Source organism: Canis aureus, chromosome 19 (assembly GCF_053574225.1).
Source record: "Canis aureus isolate CA01 chromosome 19, VMU_Caureus_v.1.0, whole genome shotgun sequence".
Taxonomy (NCBI): domain Eukaryota; kingdom Metazoa; phylum Chordata; class Mammalia; order Carnivora; family Canidae; genus Canis; species Canis aureus.
The window spans coordinates 30,146,127-30,166,766 of NC_135629.1; the positions used below are offsets into that span (position 1 = coordinate 30,146,127).

Genomic DNA, 20,640 nt, shown 5'->3' on the forward strand with positions numbered 1-20,640 from the left:
GGCAAAACCATAGTTCAATGATATGAGTGTTCTTCATTTAAAAAAAAAAATGTTTTTTGGAATGCCAACAGTTTACTCAGAAGCAAATGATACATTTTAATAATAAAAAAGACCAGTGAGAAGCATTGTTTTTCTACTATTATATTAGCAAATACAGAGAAGACCAACTTAAAAAAATGGATTTACTTCCAACTATGGGTTCTTACAAGCCCACAAATATACACCCATAATACTTGTCAAGGCTTTTAAAAAAGTACTTGAGAAGGGTGCAATAGGGGTCGGGAATTAGGTATTTTGAAAAGGCTCTTCAAGGATTTTCGATGTTTCCCTCCAGCTGACTCTGAATATAGGTCGACTGAGGAACTTCAGGTTTTCTGGGCCATGGCTCTAGGGTGTGGGGAGCTTTTCTTGTAGATTGACTAATAGTAGTGAAGAACATGGCCTCTGATTTTTGAGAGTTGGTTGTGGGTCCTTTTTCCCCAATGAAGAATTTCATTCTTTCTCTGCCTCTTCTTTGAATCTTGGCTTCTTCTGTGGGCCTTTACGTGGGATATTGGGCTGTGCAGCTTTTAAGGTTGCCAAACCTGAGAAGCCCTTTGTCTTTGCACGAGCTATGTTGGGACCAGGACTGAACTTTGGAGACCACTGTGGCATGTTTTTGCATCTGTATGTTCTCTTTCCTGGCCCCTCTCCCCTGGTACCACCAAAAGGGATTTCTTCTTTGGACATTTGTAGCACTTGGTGCTTTTCCCCTGCTGGCCACTTTCATCTCATACTCTGAGGTCTCCTCCTTCATCAATCCAGATTTCCTCACTGGAACACCACTAGCTCATCTTTAGTTAACGCTGATAATATGTATGTTTTCCTAAACTAATGTTATCCAGGATACCTATCGATACTATTCATAATGAATATTATCAATCCTCACCCTTAATTTAGACACAGCCCCCTGCACTATATGTATACTGTTGTTCAGTTGAATTGGTATCATCCATGCATAATACACAAAGCAACTGAATCTTCATTTCTCCAAAATACTGGAAAATTTATGAACTCCTTTGGCATTTTAAGAACTACAGAATGACACAACTTCCTAAGTTTGTGCTTATTAAGAAAAAAAAAAAAGACAAAGGAAACAAGGAAAAACAGCACAGGGTGATTTCTCCACCCAGGTTTCTAAATGACCATAAACTGAAACTTAAGAGAATGAAAAGTCAATTCCATGTTCTTGTTTAAAATTGCATATATCTGATTGTCACACTTTTGTAAACAGTCCTATAGAATCATCTTAAATTATCTGAGATATAATTTAGGATGCTGTCATGAATTTTACAGTAGTAAGTACAGTTTGAGAAGTAATGGGGATATATTTTTGTTTCTCAGAAAGGTACGCTTCTGAAATTTCTGAGACACATGTGCTCATATTTGGATGGCTGTGCTCTAAAACCAGGCGCACACACTCACAGATATGCAACAAGTTGTGGATCACTCCAGGAAGTCAGTGCAGTGACAGAGATTGATAATCGGCTTCTGGAAGACCAAGGTCATGAATCAACTTGCATTGAGTGAACCCCACACTCATCTAAAACCTGTCATTGGAGATACCATGCTGAAAGCTGTCACTGAAACGTGTTATCTTTGCAGAAGGCTGTCAAGCGTTGCAAGTCAAGTAGAAAACTGCATCAGAGAGCCCAACGAATTGCCTTTGGCAGGCTTCTGGCACATGGCACTGAGGTGGCACTCAACTCCAAGATCTGATTACACCCAGTATGGGCAATGCTCCTGTCTACCACATGCAGATTGTCAGAGGAGTTAATATTCTCATCACGGTTCTCCAAAGCATTGGAAATAAAACCAGGACCACTGGTAAAGAAATTCTGAATTTTAACAATAAATATACAATCTAAATTGAGGGACAGAGGTAGGAGTGAAATAGTGTGTACAGACTACTGTATCAGTCACACATTTTTCTAAGCTACCCTAATGGATGACTCAAAGTACAGGAGAGAGTCTACGAGGCAAGAAGAACTGATTACAAAAATATTATGAAGAACCCAAAGCCAGGAATCACCAAGCTGAGTGAGAAGCAATTCCATGAATAAACCAGGCCAACCAAAATCAATCAGCCATGAATAATCTCAGACAAATGCTTATTTAGAGAAAGAAAATGGATCCTCCCAAAGTTACACATGCAGCCACTTAGGTTAAAAGAAAAGGAAACTCTGGGGCACCTGAGTGGTGCAGTTGGTTGAGCACTTACTCTTGATATCCTCTTGGGTCTTAATCTTGGGGCTAGCCTCATGTCTGGCTCAACACTTAAAGTGGAGTCTACTTGGGTTTCTCTCTCCCCCTCCTTTTGCCCTCCACCATTTTCCAAGTTCTGTCTCTCTTTCAAAAATAAATTTAAAAAAATAAAAAAAAAAGAAAGAAAAGGCAACACTATGATCTACAATAAAAATGAAACCAAAGGACTGATAGTGAAGTCATTTTAGCCCAGTGTGGGTGCTATGGCCAGGAAAGGCTCTTGAAAGGTATTACTAAGAGTGGTTTGTAGTGACATCCTTGGTTACAAAGGAATCCTTTCAAAAGAGAGAGAGAGAGAGAGAGAGAGAGAGAGAGAACACGAAAGCAAGCTTGTTTTAATGGGTTGTAATTATAAGAGTTAAAAAATAAAATATTAAAAATATATTTAGTACCAATAAAAATCCATGTAGGACTATGCAGATATATAACACACATGTGTTTATTTTCAAATCAGACAATGGGGCACAGCAAGGCACTCTCTAATTCCATGGACCATCTGAAACTGATAATTACACAGTACTGATTAAGAAGAGAGGCAGCCCTTGGTATTAGCAATGGTGAAAATACACTATTCTGTATTCATAAATTTCAAATGACAAGTGACAGTGATAGTGGTAAAAAGAAGTAGGGGAATCAAGTTGCTGGCCTGATATACTAAAGGGTGAGAAAGCGTTCCTCTGTGCTCATATATAATAGGAAATATTAAAGCAAAAACTCAAGGAAGGTAAGAATTTTACTAGCATTTGTCCATTTGGCACAGAGCTGTCCAATAGGACGTTTTGTAATGATAGAATGCACTCTATTTGTGCTGTCTCCACATGGTAACTGCTGGCCACATGTGGCTACTAAGCATTTGAAATGCAGCTAATACAATATTACTTATGATCTACAAATTCAGTGCAATCCCTATCAAAATTCTAATGGCATTTTCCACAGAAATAGCAAGATCAATCCTAAAATTCCTATAGAACTAAAAAAGGACAATGAATAACCAAAGTAATCCTGATAAAGAAGAATGAAACTGGATGCATTTCAAACTAATCTATGTTACAAAGCTATAGTAACCAAAACAGTATGATACTGGCATCAAAAGAGACACAGACCAATGAACGGAATCTAGAGATCAAAAATAAGTATTATATAATCAACTAATATTTGACATGAGAGCCAAGAACATTCAATGGAAAAGTCTAGTCTGTGTATTCAATAAATGGTGCTGGGAAAATGAAATATTCACATGCTAAGGAATGAAAGTGGACTCCTTCCTTACATCACTCACAAAAATTAATTTGAAATGAATTAAACACTTAAATGTAAGATCTGAAACAATACAACTCCTAGAAGAAAACATGGGAAAAAAGCTCCTAGACATCAGTCTTAGTGACATAACACAAAAGTAAGAAAAGCAAAAACAAACAAGTGAGACCACATTGAATCAAAAGCTTCTTTCTCCACAGCAAAACAAACAATTTTAAAAATGAAAATGCAATCTATTAAATAGGAAAAAAATTTTGCAAATTATACATGTGATAAAGATTTTAATAACCCAAAATACTTAAAGAACTCATGGAACTCAGTAGCAAAAGACAACAATAACAAAAGTACACTTAAAAAATCCAAAGAAAACAAAACAACTAAATAACACTGGTTAAAAGTTGGCAATAGACCATGAGTATTTTCCAAATACACACAAAAGGCCAAGAGGTAGATACAAGGAACGTGCTCAACGTGACTAATCATAGGGAAATGCAAATCAAAACCACAATGAGATATCATCTCACACTTGTTAGAATGGCTATTATCAAGAAGACAAGAGACAAAAAGTATTGGTGAGGATGCAGAGAAAAGGGAAGTCTTGTCCACTGTTAGCAGGAATATAAATTGGTGCAGCTGCTCTAGAAAAGAGTAGAACAGTTCTGTGAAACACTAAAAATAGAACTACCATATGATCTAGCAATTCTACTTCTGGGTATATGTCCAAAGGAATGAAATCACTATCTTGAAGAGATATCTACACCCCCATGTTCATTGCAGCATTATTCACAACAGTCATAGAAACAACCTAAGCACCTATTGACTGATAACCATATGAAGAAAATATATATTGGAATATTATTCTGCCCTAAAAATGAAAGAAATCCTACCATTTATGACAATATGGATGGACCTTATGGACAATGCACTCAGTAAAGTAAGTCAGAGAAAGACAAATACTATATGTCCTCACTTATATATGGAATCTAAAAACACTGAACTTTAGAAACAGAGAATAGAATGGTGAATGGTGACTGCCAGGGACTGAAGATGTAGTAAATGGGAAGATGTGATCAAAGGATATAAACAAGCACTATAAGAGAAGTTCTGGGGACATACATCATGGTGACTATAATCAACAATACTTTATTGCATACTTCAAAGCTGCTAAAAAAGTATGTCTTAAATGTTCTCACCAAAAGAAAGGAAAGAAGGGAGGGAGGTTGGGAGGGACGGAAGTGGAGGAAGGATGTAAGGAGATGGGAGCGTTAACTAATCTAATTATAGTAATCACTAGGCAATATATACATGTATCTAATCATCCATTGTAAACATTAAACTTACATAATGTTAAATAAAAGTCAAGTTACTTTCCCCCCACAAAAAAACCCACAAAGATCTGAATATGTATCCTCTGCTTTCAAACAGTGCACATAGACAACCTAACAAAGTCGGGGAGGGGGCTGGAGAACAAAAAAGATATGTGGCTATTACAACTGAGGGAGTGAACATTAATCTTACTCACTCAATTGTTAAATTTAAATAGCCACATGTGGCTAGTGGCCACCATAATGAGCAGAGCAGGTTTCTAAAAGTCCATTCTACATACACGTTACATATATTGATTCACTAAATACTTACAACCCTATGAGGCTGATATTATATTATTAGGCACCTTTCCTGTATTTCTAAAATCTGAGGCACAGAGTGGTTAATTTGCTCCAAGTCGCACAACTAGTAGAGCAAGTGGCTAGTTCTCAACCAAGAGCTGATTCCAAAAATCTCATTCATCTCTATATTCTTTATAGCAACATGTACTACTTAAGGAGCCAATCACGGGTAAGGTAAATACTAGAATCATTCAAAAATATTTCACATTGATGTGTTAACTAGTAAAGTCATAGTCTACCTGTTTTCCCTGTGTTTTTCATCCAGGTTTTGTTAGAAGACTCATTGTCGAAGCCATCAAGTTGCAGCTCCTGGTACTCTTCGCCAACCCGTGCATGCTGGTCTAAAATGTCTATGGGAGACTGGTGACGGCCCCCGCAGCTGACACTAGATGTGACCCAGTGCTCAGGACCATACGCACCTGTTAAAAGAAAATAATACTTCAATCTTCATGACTCAAGGGCTCAGGATGGAATGAACAGGACATATGAAAGCAAGCATTGCATCTCTGAAGGTGCATTCTCCACCATGTTCCCACTCCAAAGATGTTAGTCCATTGAAAACTAAGGAACTAAGAATTTGCCTGGTATGGCAAGAAGAATTTAAGAAAAGACATGTTCCTTAAGATAATTTTTCTTCTTGATTTGTAATCAAACATTTGCTATTTTATCTGTAATCAGATTAAGGAAGCGGAGCAGAAGGGCTGTCAGAGTTGTTCACATTTCTAAAAAATTCTAAATAAGTCTTCCAAAATAAGCAAAGCACTTATTCACAAGAAAACACCTTCCTCTGTTTTGCATGTTTTGCAGTTACCAATGGTATACCAAACACAACTTTCCTATTAGCTCCTAGGAGTCTGTGAACTGGAAAAAGAAAAAAATAAAAAAGGAAACATAATATGGGATGAGAGCAATTACAAATAATGGGGCAATGAGGCAGGGTTTTCCTTTGGTTAATTGTGGAAGATTTTTCAGTTTGGCCAGAATTTATAAATTTCTGTATTCAGGGACTTAACCTCGTCTTCTCAATCTATCTTTGGCATAGGGGATGGGGTATAAGGGTAACTTCAGATTGAATGCAGCATTCATATTAAATACAGGCTTTGGGGGGGATATATGGAGTGGAAAAAAAGAGAACGCGACTATTGTGCAGAATGCTACTGGGTACCAATCAAGCATGGGCAGAGAAAACATACTGCACCTGTTTGTCTGCACTACTGGGAAGTGAAATAATCTGGGGGTGAGGTCTATTAAATTGAACAGGCTCTGAGATTTTTCTGCATCCAGCCTTGAACCTTCTTGACATGACAAGGCAACAGTAGCCCGTTGAAAGGAAACATCCTTTGCTAGAAAAATTAACATATTATCTCTTTTAAAGAATCAGGTAAGTCTAAACCTTACAATTTTTAGGTTTCCCAGTCAATGAAGTATAATATATGTATACACCTACATGTACATATACATGGAGTCCTAAGTTCTATAGCTTTAAAATTTCTTCATATATCAGAAAGAAGAAGATGGATGGCCAATGTGATCTGAAAGACCAACCCACCCATCATTTTCATACCACACGCCATACCTAGCCTCATGTGCTGGGAGGAACAGAGACACTGGTAGTCTCCCTTCTACTGAATACAAGCCCACACACCTGTGCCCAACCCACTGCCACAATCACATAGGCCATGAATGTCCCTAACCCCGTAAGTCAATATAGCTCAAAGCTGATATAAACAATGGTCCCATGGGGGGGAAAAAAAAAAGACAACCACAGAACATCTTTTCAGTCACAGTAATGGAAGCTTCAAGGCTGCAAGAGCAATTGATGGGACTCCCTAAAAGTGATGCATATTCTTGCTATCTGGCAAATAACTTGGCGTCTTTCTAGGACTGGGTCATTTTCCCTAATTCTCATCCCAAACACTAAGATAAAAGACAGTATCAGAAAGAACATGCTCACTGCTTGGCAAAGGTTTAGCAACCTCAGGGCACTTTTCAAAATCATTTACAAGCGACATAAGGCTTTCTAGAAAAAGTTAACATCATCATTTTCTTGACTGTAAGACTCCTTACGAAAGGAAGAAACATCAAGGGCTTTTCACTCATGTTTCTTCACCTCTTGGTCAAATTCCCTAAAACTCTGATGAGTCATAAAGGAACAGAGTGTGCATTTGCATATATTCTAGCCAAGCTTTATTTCCATCTTGTATCATTACATTTGACAGAAAAAAGGAAAGGAAAGGAGACATAAGGAAAAGCTCCAATTTTCCTTGCATTCCTTAAATTTTCTTCCAAATAAATAAAGTGATTGCTAATGTGTCTCATGGGCCTATATGTTCAAATTATGGAAACTAATATTTTAATATCATGTGTGCACATGTGTCTGTGTGTAAAGACTTTTAGAAACTCACTAGTACGATAAAATTATAGTCGATAGGGAAAAAATGCATGGTAAAATAAATCCAAACATGTATGACTCCAAAAAATAAGAATGCTAGCAATCATTTGTAAAAACATGGACATCTGATAATTATCCTACTAATAAAGAAAAGTACTCTGCAACCTCTGAAAAGTACTTGCCATTCATATTATTTCTCAAAATCTTCTAGGCATGGGTGAAATATAATTTAGCACTCTATAAAAATATAATCAGGGTTTGTACCAGTGGGATTCATTTATTCGCCGGTAACAATCTGAAGATTTAAACCGACTACATGCTTGCTTTCACACTTCTACCCAATGTACATTCAAGTGCAATTTTAATTGAAACTGATCTTCCACTTCAGATTTTAAATTAATTTTTCTTTGGAGTGCTGCATGCTCCAGACACCCTTGCCTTGCAAAAACCCCTATGTCATTAGTGGAGGAAATAGAAGACTTTTCTAGCTTGGAGGTATTGATTACCTATTCTCACATCGAAACGCCATCACCATTCCACACTGTATAAATCTCTTCAGTGTTAAGACACTTTATAAAGAACCAAGAATCGTATCATTAATCATTTTCAGCTGTACAATCCAACAGTCTTGAATGCTTTGTTTTTCAGAACTTTGAATAAATGCTTTTAAGTAAAAAACATGATGCTAAATAAAGACCGTGGTTAACTTAAACCTAGTTTTGGGGTGAAAAGCCATCACCAAGAAGCCTTCACCCCTCAGTTATGACATTATCCGTCTAAAATAAGATGGAGGGGGATCCCTGAGTGGTTCAGTGGCTTAGTGCCTGCCTTCAGCCCAGGGCGTGATCCTGGAGTCCCGGGATCGAGTCCTGCGTTGGGCTCTCTGCATGAAGCCTGCTTCTCCCTCCTCCTGTGTCTCTGCCTCTCTCTCATTCTCTCTGTGTGTCTTTCATGAATAAATACATTTAAAATAAAATAAAATAAGATGGAAAAGTCATTTGCACTTGAGTATCCCCTTACTGACTCTTCCTTAGAATGAGCTGGCTATGTGCAGCTGGCAGCTGGACCCATTTTCGACAGCTCACCAGCTCTGACACAGCAATCTAATATACCAGGCTACCTTCCCAGAGAGGACAGGGTGGAGCACGGGGGTAGAAACCAGAGGGCAGGTGGGCTGCCAAAAGTAATTTGCCATTCACCTGTTGAGTCCTGTAGGAATGAGGTCTCAATGGAGACATTCTGCTACCATATTTGCAGCGAGAGACTGTGGACACTGGCAGTGGAATCTCAATCTGTGATGAAAAATATTTTCTTTTTTTTTTAATTTTGTTTATTTATTCATGAGAGACAAAGAGAGAAGCAGAGACATAGCATAAGGAGAGGGAGAAGAAGGCTCCTGCAGGGAACCCAAAGTAGGACTCAATCTCAGGACCCCAGCATCACGCCTTGAGACCAAAGGCAGATGCTCAACTACTGAGCCACCCAGGCATCCCTAAAATATATTTTCGTTTTAATGAATTCAGTGAATGCATTTGAAATTCCTGCCTAAAGGTGTTGTTTTTTTCTTTCTTTTTTTTTTTTTTTCCTGCTTAAATGTTTGATGTCTGTGTAAATACACCCTTGCCAGTGAGGTATACACAAGGCTCATGTACCATCCTGGCAATGGGTGCCTGTTTTCCTTGGGACATCCTATCCTCATGTCATTTGTCATTCATTCCTTAACATCTGTCTTCTTCATTAGTTCATGACTCTCTGAGAAGAGGTTCCTTCTCTGGCTCATTCAGCTTTATTCCTATTGCCTAGCACAAGGTCCTACCGAAGGCGTGTTGCTGATACATATTTTTCGGCACAAATAAATGAATTAAAAGATGAGCCTAAAGATTTGCATAGTCCTGTTTTCTAATGACACTACGGCGGTATCTTGGTTTGAATTTTACACTTCTACACTTCTAGACTTCCTCCTAAGTCTTCCTGACTCCCTTGGTCTCAAGAGTCAGGATATCAACCTCCTTTCTTTCATCAATAATATGTTAAATTAGTCTGAATGAGGATATGGTAAAATAAGCTGCAGGTATATGATGTGCATGATGTAATCTGTGTGCAAATTTAACAGGCCTACCAAAAGCAATTACGTGTTCTTTAGAGAAAGGAATGTGACAGAACTTTGCTTTCAACACCTTTAGTGAAACATGATTATTTTTAAGGTTCTTATTTTTTCTATGCTTTTTATTAAAAAAAAAAAAAAGATTTTTGGGACTCCTGGGTGGCTCAGCAGATGAGCATCTGCCTTCAGCTCAGGGCCTGATCCCCAAGTCCCAGGATGAAGTCCCACATCAGGGTTCCTGCATTGAGTCTGCTTCTCCCTCTGCCTATGTCTCTGCCTCTTTCTGTGTCTCTCATGAATAAATAAATAAGTAAAATCTTAAAAAAATATTTTCATTTATTTATATATTTGAGAGAGAGAGAGAGAGAGAGAGATCAAAAGCAAGGGGGAAGGGCAGAGGGAGCAGCAGACTTCTCACTGAGCGAGGAGCCCCATGAGAGATTCGATCCCAGGACTCTGAGATCAATGCCTGAGCCAAAGGCAGATGCTTAACCAACTGAGCCACTCAGCTGCCGCTCTTTTTTTCTATGCTTTAACAGAGTTCTCTATTTAAAGAAAGCCAATTAAAGACAAAAAAAAATAGTCTCATTAATGAATTCATCACTGTAGACACCTCAATATGGAATTGACACTTGCGCAGTTCTAGGCACAGTGCTATGTTATGGGTGCCAGCAGGTGGAGGTGCCGCAGTTCCCGTGGGGTTCCCTTAGAAAACTGAAGCTACCAGTGGCTCAGTCAATTCAAATGTCTGATGGGAAAAATTAGTGGTGTCTACATCAAAAAATAGTTTTGAGGATTATATGAGACAAAAAATGGAAAGTACTTTTAAAAATGCCCAACAATGAAAACTCAGTAAATGGCTACTCTTGTTGCCACTGCTATTGTGTTATAAAAACATGTAGTGAGCCCTCAAGAACTTGACTATCTAATGGAAGAAACAAATTTTCAGTGTAATCAATCAATGGCTCAGGGGGCGGTCAATGCAGGTGTCCATTTTGTGATATACAAATAGAGAGAAGGAGCCCTCACCTCCCCAAGGGCAGGACTTTGAAGGTGACCTTTCAGGGAAGTCATTCCTCGAAATGCTGAGAATTGTAATGGGCGCTGGTGCTTCCCATTTGCAGAGGACAAGAGTCAAAAGTACAGATGATCATCTGGGAAGTGGAGTCTAATCACAGGACTAGCTAGAACTTAGTACCTAGCTTTCAAAGAGAAAAAATAAAAATAAAAAAAAAAAAACTAAAAAAAGGAGCAACTTCCCAGTGGAGAAGACTGGAAATCCCACCTTAACCAAACAGTGACAATTACCATCACCTGTTATGCCAAGGACCACCATCATGTACATCTTGATAAAGGTCATAAGAAAAGTACATCCCTCTGTGGAATTCTTTCTAAAAATCCTCTGTCTAATCATGAGGAAAACATCAAACAAACCCAAACTGAAGAACAGTATGAAACAGTTGGCTGATACTCCTCAAAAATGTCAAGGTCACAAAAAAACCAAGACTTAAAATCTGTCACAGACCAAAGAAAACTAAAGAGTGGTGACCAAACCAAACCAAACAAAAAGCATGTTGATATTCTAGACTGAGTGATGGAAGCAAACTGAGTGATGGAAATCAGCAGGGGAACTCATGAACTCTGAATGAAGTAGAGTCAGTTAATAATAATTGACCCATGTTTATTTCCTGGTAGTTCTTCCATCTATAGGGTCCTTCTGTGGTTCATTTGACGAGATGAAGAAATATTTATTAAACTGCTCAGAAGCCAAAGAAAACCTAAATTTTGTGAATACCCAGATTTTATTGGATTTGCTGTTATATATTTGGGGGCAGGTCTATGGCCTAACAGACCAAGAAGAGGGGCACTGATTTATAGATAATGCTGGGATTGCTACTGTAACCTCTCTGCAGAAAGGAATTTCCACTCAGCAAAACCAAAGAGAGACACTGGTTTGAAGAAGACACAGTAACCTTGTGGGTGATATTTCATTATTTAAGGTTAAATAAAAACATTGTAAAGTTGGAGAAATTCACCTTTAAAAACTATAGCTAAGGAAGAACATTATTAGCCGAATTTACGGCTCATTTGTGCATTAAACGAACCCACTTCCATCTCTCTGGTGTACCACTAACAAGCCACTGTATTTTTCTCATTTTTAGATGCTACAAATTCAGTAGGCTAGCATAAGGAAGACATATTTTTACAGTAAGGTGAATAAATCACACAAGTGGACTTTAATTCCAATTGGCCTGTTTAAGGCAGACATAATTCCCCACTTGATAATAATGGCAAATACTGTAAATCTGGGCTCACCTCTGAGATTCCACTTCAAAATCAGTGTTTCTTCAAGGCAGATTTAACCCGAAGAACTTGACTGACATACATAAATTTTGGACCAAAACTAAGTTATTGTGTTCAAAGAAAATATAAATAAAAATCGGGGAGAAACACCTAACTTTGACTCCCACTTCCAGCAAGTTTACTTGAAAAGTCCAATATGAACAGACACAAATGTTTAGCAATATGACTTTTCAACAATATAAGTAAACTATCTCCTTTAATTATAGTTCATTACTAATATCTGACTTGAGAAAGATAAAAGTACTATTTTTAGAGCATATAAATCATACTTCTGTATAAAAGTGAGCAATTTCAACTATCTATATATGATCTGTGTTCCAAACAATGATTTCCTTAAATACCTAAGAGATTCTTTGCAGAAAATAAGCATACACCTTGAATTTATTTTACCATAATATATCCAAATAACGGTTTCTGTTCACTAATGAAAAGCCATTAAAAATAATGAATTCTGTCTAAATCTAATTAAAAACAAAACTAATATACATGTTATGTGCTGTTTCTAGTCAAATATGCTTATTAATGCCTCCCTCAAGGAACTTATATTAAAAGTATTACCTGAATCCAGGCTTATAACCCTGCATCTTGTTGTCTACTTTTAACCAACAGCAACACTCCAAAAATATTAGTATTCATTTTTTTACCTAATATTATAATTAATGCTTTTTCTCCCAAATCTAAAACACAACTTAAAACTATTCCATTTTTTAATTAAAAAGCTTTATGGGGTTTAGCTTGTGATTCTTTTGCATTCTCCACTACCAGGAACTTAATTACCTTTTGTGCATTTATTGCCGTATATATGAAAAAAGGAAAAAGTGCTAAAAAGCATTCATATTGCTCGTCTCCAGAGTTTTCATTTATTATGCATGCATAATTATGAAGTTGTTCGATTATTTATAGGAATGTTCTAATCTTTAAACCAGTTCAGAAAATGTAAATTTTCCTTCCAGATAATAAAATAGTTGGGTAAATTTTTTGTTTTTAAATTTTAGGAATAAAAACTTCGTTCCTCCATTTCACATCAATGGTGTATTTTTAAGGTAATATCAATAAGTAACCATAATACCAGAAACAACATCAGATAATAACACCAGACATGGAAACTACTTCTTCTCTTCTCTTCTCTTCTCTTCTCTTCTCTTCTCTTCTCTTCTCTTCTCTTCTCTTCTCCCCTTCCTTCCTTTCTTTCTTTCTTTCTTTCTTTCTTTCTTTCTTTCTTTCTTTCTTTCTTTTTCTTCTTTCTTTTTTAGATTTTATTTATTTATTCATGGGAGACAGAGAAAGTCAGAGGTATAGGCAGAGGGAGAAGCAGGCTCCTTGCAGAGAGCCTGATGCTGGACTCAATCCCAGGACCGTGGGATCACAACCTGAGCCAAAGGAGGATGCTCAACACTAAATGCCTCTCTTCTCTCTTTAATACCAACTGTTATTCACTTTTTTCATAAGATCTCTATCTTTGGACTGAATATTGAAACTATTTTTAGGTAAAATAGGAAACAACACAAATTTCTAAATCGAGGTCCTCAGTTCTAATCCTGAGGCTGAAGATCTCACTGGAGCCCATTATATTGTCCTTAAAAATGAGTGTATTGTGGGGCACCTGGGTGGCTTAGTCGGTTAAGCCTCTACCTTAAGCTCAGGTCATGATTTCAGGGTGCAGAGACTGACTGGGCTTTTGGGATCCCTGCTCAGCAGGTAATTTGCTTCTCCCTTTCCTTCTGCCCCTCCCCCTGTTTGTGAGTTCCTTCTCTCTCTCTCTCTCTCTGCCCCTCTCATAAGTAAATATAATCTTTTTTTTTTTTTTTTAAAGAGGGTATTGCTTAGAGAAACGATTCCAGGAATGACTACCTAGGAGTTCTGAGCCACAAAATTCAGGCTTTACAGAGTCTCATCAGGATTGGGTGATGGAGGGCAGCCCTGGTGGTGCAGTGGTTTAGCGCCACCTGCAGCCTGGGGTTTGATCCTGGGGGACCCTGGATCAAGTCCCATGTCGGGCTCCCTGCATGGAGCCTGCTTCTCCCTCGGCCTATGCCTCTGCCTCTCTCTCTCTCTGTGTCTCTATGAATAAATAAATAAATAAATAAAATCTTAAAGAAAAAAAAAGGATTGGGTGATTGATTAGTGACGTCTGCATGAGTATGTGGGATGACAGCAGTAAAACAGACACACTAGGGGCAGGTATGCAATTCAGACTAGAGGATTCTGGCCCTTCAAAGACAAAGTCTGCAACAAGGCATGTTTAGATGTACCTGGTATTAAAAAATTGTATCTTTCAAGTGGAATCTAACCTCATCCAAACATGTGGCCAAAATTCCTATTAATAATTGAGATAGCTTATGTACTCAAAATCTAATGAATATTGTTTAAAGTTGGCCAACTTCATTTCTTGTTTCTTGTAGATACAACAAGGAATTGGGGGGATCCCCGGATTGCTCAGCGGTTTAGTGCCTGCCTTCGGCCCAGGGCGTGGTCCTGGAGTCCTGGGATTGAGTCCCACGTTGGGCTCCCTGCATGGAGCCTGCTTCTTTCTGCCTATGTCTCTGCTTCTCTCTCTCTCTCTCTCTCTCTCTCATTGTCTCTCATGAATAAATAAGTAAAATCTTTAAATAATTAACAAGGAACTGTTTACAAAAAGTATCTGAACTATTAACAACAAGAAAAAAACAAAAAAACAAAAATCACAATTCTTGGGGATCCCTGGGTGGCTCAGCGGTTTAGTGCCTGCCTTTGGCCCAGGGCGCGATCCTGGAGTCTTGAGATCGAGTCTCACGTTAGGCTCCCGGCATGGAGCCTGCTTCTCCCTCCTCCTGTGTCTCTGCCTCTCTCTCTATGTCTATCAAAAAAAAAAAAAAAAAAAAACTTAAAAAAAAATACAATTCTTACTAGCCAATGCCAAACATCTAAGGTATTTATAATCTATAGGAAGTTTGCTCCAGACCTGAAGCCTTCAACCTTCAGATCAACAACGTCTTCAACCAGTCAATACTCTTCACGTGACAAAGATCTTTTAGAATTCTGATTGCATCCACAGAACTTAACATAATCATCCAAGCACTAAAATGGTCACATGATATAGTGGAAAGAGCACTGGGTAATGCAATAGCCATCTGAGTTCTAGATCTAAGATGGCCAATAAGTTCTAAGTCGCATGTTAGCTCCAAATGACTGTAGGATTACTTATCAGTAAAGACCAGATCAGTTAGCAATGCCTGTCAAGAGCACCAGAGAGGCAGGTGGTGACAGCCTGCCACCAAATTGCGTTTTCATTCCAGTCTCAATTCTGGAAGGTGGACTTCGATGTAGCGGCAGTCAAGTCATAAAATGATTTCCTTACACACAAACTGTAAGATTGTATCGGATTACCACTAAAACTTGTAAGAGTTTAATACATCTGGAAGAATGAACGAGTCACACAAAATATTTGTTAATAGCCTAGCCAAAACTCACCCTTGCTGAACACATTCCTACAGGTGGCCACAGGGATGTGAAAAGTACTGAATAAGTTATTACACATAGGGCATATCCAACAGTACTTGGCACATAGTAACTGCTCAATAAACATGATTATTTAGACTTTCTTGTGGAAATTACATTCAAATCCTAAATTCTGGAAAGCCTGACCCTGTTTCTGGCTCTGGAAATAATGTCTGATTGGTATTTGGCCATCAGTTTAATTTTATCCCCCTTAACAAGTAATTGGCTTGGGAAAGGGTGTTAACCGAGGACTAAGCCAATTAGCGCATGGAATTTCCCTGGTCAGAGGGAATGTTTTAGGTTGGTATGACAAAAAATAAGGCTCCAGAGCCTGAGGGAAAACACCCTCCCCCCAGAATGTGAATGGACAAGAGGAAGGGAGCAGACTGGACTGGAACCAAAGGGAAATCAACCAGAGGCCAAACCTGACAAGTACTGAGACAGGAGGAAAAAGAAGGAGGAGGGGATGAAAGGGAGATTAAGGAAGGAATGGAGAGGGAAGGGAGGAAGCAAGGAAGGAAAGAAGGAGGGAAGGAAGGAAGCCAGCTTGATCAAACCATTCCTGAAATTTAAATTCCATCTCTAGGCTTTTCAGTTTTATATATGTTTTTGTGTATAAAACAGCTTGAGTAGGGGCTTTCTGCTCTTTGTGACTTAAAAATACAGGACAGAATCAGAATATTTGTCCAAAGAGACCAAAAACTAAATTATTCAACGCTTTTTCTACATTCATCACTAAGGTGAAAATGTCTAATTATAATGATAAAAATGGACTATATATAAGGATAACAACTCCTGAGTCCCCTTCCTTCCTATGTTTCTAGCTATCCTCTGTCCTTGTAGGAGTGGGATAAACCTGAATAAGAGTTTAAAGATCTCATTTAGACAAAAGGCCAGGGAATAAACTCTGAAGTCCTTTGCTGTCCGTTCTTCCTCTTGATAACGGAGGGGTTAGGGGTAAGAGTCCCTGAAAGCCTTCATGGGAATGGCTGCCTCTCACCAAAGGCTTATGCCTCAGACACAACCACAGCACAAGTCATCAGGTAGGGATGACCCATCCGGGTGACCACGCTTTATTCCCATAGTTCGCAGTCCCATCCCGTGAACTGACAGTTGAGGTCTGGCTCAGACAAGACTGGGATTTCCTGTCTTAGTCTGGAGGGCCTTTTTCTCACCATGACTCCTGAATGCCAGCATCACACTCCACATGCTCAGGAGAAATCTCCATCACAAGTAGGAAGAGGGAAATATCCCAGAGTTTGCTGTTTGGGAGGGCTAACAGACTATGTAACAACCCACAGACACAAGGGCTGAGAGGGAAAGAACAAGAAATTAAAAACAGTTTTATGAGGCACTCACTCAACAGCTGAGGGGCCCGGGGTGGAGGGGGTGTGTGGGACTGGGTGGCGCTTCAGAGGGTGCAGACAGGATGATTAACATGCTTCCTGTGGCAACTATAAAAGGAAGAATGTATGCTCTAAAATGTATTAACTATTAAACACTATCTGGGGGAATGTCTAGACATAAAGCAACACATTTATGAGGTAAAGCCAAAACAACATGACGGATCCTGTGTCTCTGTCACACTGCGAACAGCTCACTGTAACTCGTATTTTTCTCTATTTCAATAAATTTATACTGTAAGTAACTTCCAATAAAGGGAATCAAGAAGGAAAATTAAAAGGATTTAACAGAAGTGACAGTGACAAAAAGAACGTCAACAACTCCACCTCCCCCAGTCAGAGGAGTCTTTGCTAGCCTATCTGAACTAGCAGTCCCATCCAAATTCCATTTCCTAACCTTGTTCACTTCTCTTCCTTATATATAGTCCATGAGAAAATAAGCTCCATGATGTCAGGTATTTGTCAGGTATTTTGTTCATAAGGTACACAGAAGGTACTCAATAAATAAATATCTTTTTAAAAGGGCAAGGATCAGTGATGGGAGAACAGAGGACTAGCTGAGGGTAGCACATTGACTCGTCCTTGAAACAGGCAAAGGGACATTCCTCTATGGACTCAACTGCCTGGACGTTAATACCTTGCTAAGGGCAAAATGCAATCTTAGCCCGACATCCAGGATCCTGTAAGTCTACTTTAAACATGTAAAAATTCCTTTAGAAATTTCCTCCAAGATATGTGTTGGCAATCATTCTCCAAGCACATGGCCCACCGATATATATATATCTGAAGGGTCTCATGACTCAGGTTTTGTTAGACGGTAATAAGTGACCCTTTCCCAACAATAGCTAGCCCTCCTCAAGGTCCTGGAAACCTTGCTTCCAAAATTCCTTAGAGAGTACACTATCACCAATCCCTTCCCAATTCCCAGGCATATAATCAGCGACTCCTCACAGTCCAGAGTAGCAGCTCTTCCAGTGCATGTGTCCTGTCCATGTGCTTTAATAAAACCACCATTTTGCACCAAAGATCTCTCAAGAATTCTTTCTTTGTCATCAGTTCGGACCTCACCCCACCAGATTTCACCTATATTCCAAAACTTCGACAATTAGGTTGAGGCACTCACCAAAACCTCAGCTATCAAGTTACATAACATTTTAATGTAATATTACGAAGTTTAAAATGTATGCCAGGCATTGTGATGACAAGTTTCGACATCTTATCTTCTTTGATCCTTTCAACAACTTGTGTCAAGTCATGTGCTAGTTTCCCCCATTTCAAAGATAAAGAAATTGAGGCATAGGAGCTAGGAAACTTGACCTCACATAGTAAATGACAGACTAAAGAGTTAATTCCAGATCTATGTGACTATGCACCATACACTACAAGGGTTTGCAAAGTATGGCATGTGGGCCAAATCTGGCCTACCAGGTTTTTTTGTTGTGTTTTGTTTTGTTTTGTTTGAAGATTTTACTTATTTATTCATGCGAGACACAGAGAGAGAGGCACAGGCACAGGCAGAGGGAGAAGCAGGCTCCATGTCAGGGAGCCGGATGTGGGACTGGATCTGGGGACTCCGGGATCATGCCCTGAGCCAAAGGCAAAGGCTCAACCACTGAGCAACCCAGGCATCCCTCCCACCAGTTATTTTTGTAAATAGTTTTATTGGAACATAGCCACATTTATTCATTACATATTAACTATGGCTTTTTTTTTGTGCTCTAATACCAGAGTTGAATAGTTGTGAAAAAGACAACAAAACCTACAATATTTACCATCTAACCTTCTGTTTATAAGATGAAAGAACTGGCAATCATGCAAATATCAATCAATGGAGGCTTGCTAAGGAAACTACAGTCATTGCCTAATCCTATTCAATGGTTCAAAAGCAGATAATCTTACTAGAGGATAAATTCCAAATGGATCCAAGACTTAAACATTTAAAATAAAGAAATAAAACCACAAGAACCACTTGTGGGGAAATGTGGAGCAGGAAAAACATTTCCACATATCATGTATAAGCCCAAAGTCAGAAAAATTGATAAAAGTTGATAAAATAATATGGTTTCAGTCATATGTGGAATATAAGAAATATAAAAAGGAACATAAGGGAAGGAGGGGAAACTAAGTGGGGAAAAATTAGAGAGGAAGACAAACCATGAGAGACTCCTAATTCTAAAAAACAAAGAGTTGCAGAAGGGGAGGTGGGTTGGGGGGATGGGGTAACCAGGTGATGGACATTAAGGAGGGCACCTAATGGGATGAGCACTGGGTGTTATATGTTGGCAAACTGATTTTAAATTTTTTTTAAAAAAGTAAATATTTTTAAAAGTTGATAAAATAGAATATATTATAGAAATATTTAATTTGATTCCAGAAAGTACCATAAGTAACATCAAAAGATGAATAATCATCAAAAACTTTTGCCATTCATGTCACAAAAGGGAAAATTCTTGAGTATGTATCTTCTTTAGTAAACCAAGATTCTAGATATCAATAACCTTAAAACCCCATATGAAAACGGGCAGAGGATATGAACCAATGATTTTTTAAAAAGGAAATACAAATGGACACTTAATGTAGGAAAAGTTGCTGTGCCTCATTAATAATGAGAAATACAAATTAAAATTTTATAGATGCATTCTTTCACCTATTAAATTAGTAAACATTAAGATGTTTGATTACACACTGTTAGCAAGGATGTATACAAATAAGCACTTTGATATAGGCCTACTGAAAGATTAACATAATACTTATCAAAGAAAATTTGGCAATAACAATTAAAACAAGAAATGCGTGCTCCTTTGACCCTGGTGTTAATTCAACAGATATATTTGCATTTGTACAAGGTTAAGGTTAGTCATGGCAGCGTTGTTGGTATTATGCAAGATTGGAAACCAGAAACACATCCATTACCAAAGGGCTAGTTAACTAAAACTAGAAAATCAATTGCAATGAATAGAGAGGAATGAGAGATAAAGAAGAAAAAGGCAGCTCTTGGATCTAAAATGGTAAAACTTCCAAGTTACTTTTTTTTTTTTACATAAACTCATGATCTACTAACTGAGCCAACCAAGTGTCCCCCAAATGACTTTTTTTAGTGATAAAACTGACGTACATTATAATCATGCTACCAATTTTGTTTTAAAAATGTGAACATATATATATTTATATATATATAAATATATATATATAATACTTGCTGTATGTACATGAAATGCCTTCAGAAGCATATTAAAGAAGTCATAACACTAGTAAACGAGGAAGAAATAGAGATGGGAGATTTTTCATTTCTTTAAAATGTAGGAAGATATTTATTTTGAGACCATATGTAGTACTTTTGTAATTGACAACACCAACAAAAAACTTCTGAGATCTAGACCTCCGAATATTCTCGGTGGACTCTGGAACTCCTGAGGTCTTAATACATTATGGCATGCACTCTCAAGAGGGCAATATTGCCCCAGTGAGTGAAAGTTTGTTGTTGGGGGCAGAATGTTACTCTTTTTAGCTTTAAAGCACAGATATACATAGAAGCCATAATCACATGTACAGCCTATGTCTACCTATGACATTAAAATTTCATGGGCTAGGTGTGATTAAGGACAAAAATTTCTAAAAGGATCCCTGGAGGAAGGGGGCAATGTTAGAAAACAAGTAAAAATAGAAAATAGA

The 20,640-nt window shown here is 38.2% G+C and overlaps 1 protein-coding gene across 3 annotated transcripts in view; it reads right to left on the bottom strand.

Moving 5' to 3' along the window:
- Nucleotides 1-20,640, bottom strand: part of PTPRG (protein tyrosine phosphatase receptor type G) — a 704,516-nt gene that overhangs the window by 290,696 nt on the left and 393,180 nt on the right. For all 3 annotated transcript variants that reach the window (XM_077858250.1, XM_077858249.1, XM_077858251.1), the window contains exon 3: nt 5,468-5,647. In XM_077858250.1, coding sequence (XP_077714376.1) covers nt 5,468-5,647 — 180 coding nt within the window. The remainder of the gene's footprint in view (nt 1-5,467; nt 5,648-20,640) is intronic.